The sequence below is a fragment of the Vulpes lagopus genome, chromosome 8 (assembly GCF_018345385.1).
Source record: "Vulpes lagopus strain Blue_001 chromosome 8, ASM1834538v1, whole genome shotgun sequence".
Lineage (NCBI taxonomy): Eukaryota > Metazoa > Chordata > Mammalia > Carnivora > Canidae > Vulpes > Vulpes lagopus.
The window spans coordinates 104,789,297-104,796,904 of NC_054831.1; the positions used below are offsets into that span (position 1 = coordinate 104,789,297).

Genomic DNA, 7,608 nt, shown 5'->3' on the forward strand with positions numbered 1-7,608 from the left:
TCACCAACCGTCTGACTTTATCAATGTCCTCATGATATTACATATGATGTATATTACATATATATATATATATATGAAGTATTCACATTTCTACAAAGTGCTCACAGGGTCTGTGATTTTGTTTAGGCCTTGTTATTTTAAAGATTTTATTTATTTTAGAGAGAGAACACAAGCGGGGAGAGGAGGGAGGGACAGGGAAAGAGAATCTAAAGCGGATTCCACGCTAAGTGTGGAGCCAGACATGGGGCTTGATCTCACGACACAGAGATCATGACCTGAACTGAAATAAAAAATCAGAGTCAATCCTTAACAGATTCAGCCACCCAGGTGCCCCTAGGGCTTGTTATTTTAGGGAAAAAAAAAAAAAAAAAAAGGCAGCTATCTGCATAACATCTGATAAACATATATAACCTGACATATAACAGCCCAATAGGTACCTACCAAGGTGACAATGTTCTTTTTCTCTTGCTTCCCATTTGTGGCTGTCCACGTACGCTGCAGAAAGCAGGCCTCTTTTACCTGAGGGAAAAGTCATTTATCAATAGGAGTGGCCTCACAACAGGTTCATTTTGCATATGTCTTATTAAATATACTTTTGTCGGGATCCCTGGGTGGCGCAGCGGTTTGGCGCCTGCCTTTGGCCCGGGGCGCGATCCTGGAGACCCGGGATCGAATCCCACATCGGGCTCCCGGTGCATGGAGCCTGCTTCTCCCTCTGACTCTGTCTCTGCCTCTCTCTCTCTCTCTCTCTGTATGACTATCATAAATAAATAAATAAAAAAAAAAAAATACTTTTGTCATATTTTCAAGGTACTAGATTATTACATAAACTAGTATGATAGTATAACCTATATTGCACAGTTCATAATTCAGTTCATGACAACGTGCATTCAACCTCTAATAAGTAGAAGCACAGAAACTGAAAATTTCAAAAATGTTATGGGTAAGAATGCTGGTAATTTTGTTACTGTAACTTTAGGACTAGAAGACATTTGTTGGCCCTAAGCCCTAGAACTTCTCAGAACCCAAATACTTGCTGAACTGTTGCTTAACTCATTAATAGAATGCTTTATAATTAGTTAGTTCAGAACAACATTTCCATCTGACTTAGATCTGCGTATTTATCCTTCATATAAACCAAAGAATATCTTAACCAATAACCAACCACCCTACTGGTAAATTAGAGAAACCTAACAAGCCAGCATTGAGGTAACTCATTAGATGGCATATCTGCATTCTTAGCACCTGGCACAATAATTGGCATATGGCAATGCTCAATAAACACGAGCTCAAGGAATGATTGAGAAAGAACTAGCAGCAACTTAACCAAACCTAGCACCCTTCGTGTTTCAAAGGGCACCATTAAGAAAGTGAAAGAACAGGGATGCCTGGGCGGCTCAGCAGTGAGCATCTGCCTTGGGCCCAGGGTGTGATCCTGGAGTCCCGCTCAGGCTCCCTGCATAGAGCCTGCTTCTCTCTCTGCCTTTGTCTCTGTGTCTCTCATGAATAAATAAAAAAATAAAATCTTAAAAAAAAAGAAAAAAAGTAAAAGGACAACTCACAGAATGGAGAAAATATCTGCAAGTCACTTACCTGATAAGGGACTTGTATCCAGAATATGTAAATTGCCCTTACAACTCAAAATGTAAACAGACAACCCACTGAAGAATAATGGGCAAAGGATTTGAATGGACATTTCTTAAAAATAAAAACCCACACACAAATGGCCGAGTGCATGGAAAAATGTTTAATATGATTTATCAGGGAAATGCAAAATACACTGAAATACCACTTGATACTCACTAGAATGACTATAATAAAAAAGGTAATAACAGCTACTGATAGGGATGTAGAGAAACCGGAAGCCTCGTATATAGTAGGTGACAATATAAAATGGTGCAGCCACTTTGGAAGTTTGGCAGCTCCTCAAAATGTTAACATGAGTCACCGTTCAACTCAGTAATCTCACACCTAGGTAATAGACCCAGGAGAAATGAAATCACATATCCACACAAAAATTGGTATACAAATGGTCACAGCAGTATTATTCATAATAGCCAAAAGTGAAAATACAAATATCAATTAATAAAAAGATAAACAAAATGTGATATAGTCTGATGACAGAGTATCATTTGGCAATAAAAAGAAATGAGGTATGAACTTGGATGAACCTTGAAAACTTTACGCTAAGTGAAAAAGCCAGTCATAAAAAGCCACATATTACATAACTCTATTTATATGAAATGTTCCTAACAGGCAAATTCAAAGAAACAGCAGATTAGTGATTGCCTAGAACTGGAGCGGAAGGTGTCAGGAAAGCTTGTAGGAGTGACTGCTAATGAGTATGAGGGGTTTTTTGAGGTGGTAAAAATGTGCTAAATTGACTGTGGTGAGGACTATACAACACTGTGTGTGTGTGTATGTGTGTGTGTATATATATAAATAAAGAAAACCCACTGGGGATGCCTGGGGGGCTCATCGGTTGGGTGTCTGCCTTTGGCTCAGGGCGTGATCTTGGGGTCTAGGATTGGGTTCTGCATTGGGCGCCTTGCGGGTACTCAGCTTCTCCCTCTGCCTGTGTCTCTCACGAATAAATACATAAAATCTTAAAAAAAAAAAAAAAGAAAACCCACAGCATTGAATTTTTGAAATAGTTGAATTGTAATATATGTGAATTGTACCTTAATAAAACTGTTTAAGAGGGGAAAAAAGGGAAGGAATGGCTGGTAAGTTTCTCAAGGTCACACACAGTTCATAACTTGGGAGCTGACTATAATATTTGCATGCTGTTATTATTCTCTATCCGTCTTCCGACTAAAATAAACAAAAATAAACACACCTGTGTGTGTTTATATACAAACCAATCCCTCCCTTACCTTAATTACAGGTCAAACCTTTACTAGAATAATATGCTAAATTTGAAGTATAAAGCTTAAGCAATGAGCAATAATATGAAAAAGCTTCCAAAGACTGTCTCAAAGATATTTTTAAAGAAATAATAACTATTAAAAAGTGCCTGCACTTCAAGTGGATTATCCAAAAAAAAAAAAATGTTTTGGCATAATACATTTTTATAGGAACATTTTTCATGTATTTTTTTCAAAGCACACATTTTTCATAGAAACAATGTTATGAACTGTTACATTCCTAGATGTGCCAAGAAAGATGAATAAAATCCCATGGCATTAGCTGTGTAGTTGTGCAACAGGTCAAGAGTGGGAGACCTGAGATCTGGTCTGAACTTTACCAGCTGGTAGAAAACTAGGGATTCTGCAGTTGGAAATGAAAGAGCTGAACTTAGTAATAGTTGACGTCCCTGCATGTTCTTACACAGAGCCAAAAGAATAAATTCAGCTAACCCATTCATAATTTATAGCAGCATTTCTATGCAAACTGGATTCCAATTTCTAAAACCAGGAAGGTCTCTCCTTTCTGTGGGAAACAGGAGCAGCTCTTCTGTATGTGACCATAAGCTAAGGACTATTAAGCTGAAAACTTCAGGGTATCAGTGACTTATTCTCTATTATTATTTCCTATTCTGTATTTCTTCTTCTAGCATATGCTTCTAGCATAAGAAATCACCCCTTCCAAAAAAAAAAAAAAAAGAAAGAAATCACCCCTTCCTCTTCTGGAGTCAGAAAAGACAATGATGTTGGTCAATGTTCAAAGAATTTTGAATTGGGAGACAAGCAGGGGAAGCAATGGTGGAGAAAGACAGGAATCCAAGGATGCCCTTTGGGTACAGTTGTTCACAGGGATCACATGAACTGAAAACAAAAAATAGGAGACCACTAAATCTACAAAAGGTAGGCCCAGCACCCTTTATATACGTGAACTTTTTAATATTTGCTTTATAAAAAAAGTAACCAGTAATCACTTTCCACTTCCATTGAGTGTAGAAGAAAAGGATATGGGTTTAAGGCTGAAGAAATATGGCAAATGGAAAATTTTCCTAGACCAATGGAAACCAATCATAGATGTAGGAAAAAGTGGCCAAGTCTAGCGGGCAGAGTAATGACCCTCCAAAAGATAGCCATGTCTTAATCTCCAGAACCTGTGCCTATGTTAGGGTACACAGCTAAAGGGGATTGAGGTTAGATAGGATTAAGATCACCAAATCAGCTGATCTTAAAATGAAGGGATTGTACTGGGTCATCCAGGTGAGCCCAATGTAATCATTGTAATCATTGATTACAATGGGGGGAGACAGGTCGTGTGATATGTGGAGAATGGAGTGATGGAAGGCCTTGACTTGCTCATGTTGAAGATGTTTAAAAAAGGGGAGTATCAGCCAAGAAATGCAAGTGATCTCTCGAAGAGGGAAGACAAGGAAGCAGATTTTCCCCTCTAGAGATTCCTGAAGGAAACCTCTGTCAACACCTTGATTTTAGAAGAGTAAGACCCTATGTTGGGCTTCTGACCTACAGAACTGTGTAATACTTGTTTAAACCACCTAATTTGTGGTAATCTATGACAACAGCAATAGGAAATTACTATACTTTATCAAAGACAAACATCTCATTTCTGTAAACTTTTTAAAACAAGAGGTTTATCATTCTGATACTTCACAAATGACATCACTTAGAAATATCTGCATTTCCATATAGTAGGTGGAAAGTCTTTATATCAACGTCAGAATTAAAGATTTCCCATCAAGTCAGACAATGTTAAATTGGGTGAACAACGGTTAAGTGGAAAACATAAGCCAGTTTTCCAAACTTTAATGCGTACGTGAACCTTGTTAAAATGAAGGTTCTGACTCAGCAGGTCTTCAGGGGGGACAGAGATTCTGTATTTCTAATCATGTTCCACGTGATATGTTGATCTTCACATTGAAGTGGATAAAACAACAACTCCCTCACAGGTTTAGGTCCATGAGCCTGATTAGTCCCACTCCGCATATGCTGCCCAACAGTATATATAAACCTTGCTTGAACTTGCTTATCCTTCAGTTAGCTTTGGGGGAGCCATAGTCTCTAAGATAATTCTCCACTATAAAAAGAAGTGTTCTCTCTCTTTAATTAAGATACCCGTTAAGGACAAGAATGTCAAAGTTTAGTGAAAAGTGATAGGCTCTATCTATATACTAATTCATTTTATAGTCACTTTGACCTTCAGACCAATGTCCCCAAACATGTTTTCCATCCAGAGAAAAGCAGTGATTGTCGATACAGATACACTTTAGAAAGTTGGAAAGTCTTAAGCAGGAATCCTTACCTAACTAATGTTATGAAACGTGGCCAAGTTACAGTCTCTGAGTCTCTTTCATCATAAAATAGAGAAATGGTGCCTACCTTGTATCACAGCTCAAATGAGGGCATGTTAAATGCCTACTCGGATGTTCACTACGTAATAGGTCCCAACAGCTTTCCTTTCTCTACTTTCTTCGTATTATCTAAAGCACTCCTCTAGTTTGTACCAAGTACATTCTTCCCTTTCTTATCCTGTAATGGCTCAAGATGTTTTGCTGACTTGAAAGTCAATCACCTTATCTACATTCTCCAATCCTGGGTGGTCCATAACGCACTATCCTGCATACTTCTATTGCTTGTCTTCGGGCTTCCAGTTCCTGATTTCAAGACTTCTTTCTTCTATGGTCTAACTCAGGGCTTACTCAGTAGAACCTAATGATGGAAATGTTTAATTCTGAGCGGTGCAAGGGGAGCCAGTAACCACAGGTCTTTGCTGAACACCTAAAATGTGGTTAGGATACCTAAAACACTATTTCTTTACGTTTAATTCCAATCGCCACATAGCTCGTAGCTACCACAACAGGTGTAATGGATTATAGGTTTACCAGTTTAACAAAATGCTAACGGAAAATTCTTTCAATTCACCGTTACCTAATATCCACTCCCTTGCTAGAATGACTGCCCCAAACACTATGCAACCATGAGAGTCTCTCTGATAAACAATTAAAGGTCTTGTAAAAATTTACTAAGTTTAGGGATCCCTGGGTGGCGCAGCGGTTTGGCGCCTGCCTTTGGTCCAGGGCAAGATCCTGGAGATCCGGGATCGAATCACACGTTGGGCTCCTGGTGCATAGAGCCTGCTTCTCCCTCTGCCTGTGTCTCTGCCCCTCTCTCTCTCTCTGTGTGAGTATCATAAATAAATAAAAATTTAAAAAAAATTTACTAAGTTTAAAAAGCATTTACTAAGAGCCATAAGTAAACATTCTAGCAATTAGACACAGCAGCTAATTCTTACCCAGATGCCAGGTCCTGCATGTAACACTTTACCCAACGTGTGGCACTAAACATTTTCACCTGCTAGGTCAACCGGTTAATCCTCGTAAAACCTGGTGGCCAACAATGAGGCTTCATGTCGATATTTAATAGCTGTTCCTAAAGCCTGGTGAACAGTGTACATTTTTTTTTTTTAAGATTTTATTTATTCATGAGAGACAGAGTGAGAGGCAGAGACCCAGGCAGAGGGAGAAGCAGGCTCCATGTAGGGAGCCAATGCACTCCATCCCGTGACCTGAGGGTCACGCCCTGGGCCCAAGGCAGGCGCCCAATCGCTGAGCCACCTGGGCTGCCCCTAAGTGTTGGTTTCTAACAGGAGCTGGAGAAGGTATGCTGGAAAGAGCAGATAACAGGCGCTGGAAACATCACTTGTGATTACTGCATTTTAGTCCTATAATCCTGTACACGATTTATCTTGTATAAGTCCATTTTTTCCCCCGACGTCTGTCAACAGATCGTTTAAAAACCTTTTGAGTGAGGCGCTCTTTACTCAAATATCCTAGCCCAGTCGATCCTTGAATAATACCACATTGCACGGGTCCACTTATACAGATTTTTCCCCCCAATCAATCCAGTCTTATAAATGTAATTCCCCCAATAAGGTTTTTTTTTAATTTTTTAATTTTTTTTTATGTATTTATGATAGTCACACAGAGAGAGATTGGCAGAGACACAGGCAGAGGGAGAAGTAGGCTCCATGCACCGGGAGCCCGACGTGGGATTCAATCCCAGGTCTCCAGGATCGCGCCCTGGGCCAAAGGCAAGCGCTAAACCGCTGCGCAACCCAGGGATCCCTCCCCATAAGGTTTTGATAACACTTCCTAATATAGGCTACAACTACAGAAGACATGTGTTGATGGACTGTTGTGGGTAAGGTCAACAGGAGGCTTGAGTTTTGGGGTGGAGTGGCGGGGTCAAAACTTACAGGGGACACCTGGGTGGCTCAGTGGTTGAGCATCTGCCTTCATCCCAGGTTGTGACCCCGGGGTCCTGGGATCAAGTCCCACATCGGGCTCCCTGCATGGAGCCGCTTCTCCCTCTGCCTGTTTCATGCATAAATAATTTTTAAAAAAATCTTCTTAAAAACAAAGACTTCACAACTTTTCAGCTGCCTGGGGTTCTGCCTTAACCGCTGAGAGGTCTAAGGTTCACCTACGCCTTAGAGATAGGTACCTGTCGGCTGGATACAGAGCAAGGTCACTGAAAGGTTGTGCCCCGGGCCACCACGTAGTGGGAAATCAGTTCTGTAATGCTTATCCTACGGAGCCCGAAGGTCTCCCCAAGTCTGCGGAGGTGAGGCGTCACCCTAGGCCGCCCCGCAAGGCCCCGAAGCGGGGGGGGGGGGGAGGGCACGTCCTAGCTC

The 7,608-nt window shown here is 40.6% G+C and overlaps 1 protein-coding gene across 1 annotated transcript in view; it reads right to left on the reverse strand.

The window, feature by feature from the left end:
* MRPS27 (mitochondrial ribosomal protein S27) overlaps positions 1 to 7,608 on the reverse strand; it is an 88,401-nt gene that overhangs the window by 80,382 nt on the left and 411 nt on the right. The window contains exon 2 of the mRNA XM_041766513.1: positions 442 to 519. Coding sequence (XP_041622447.1) covers positions 442 to 519 — 78 coding nt within the window. The remainder of the gene's footprint in view (positions 1 to 441; positions 520 to 7,608) is intronic.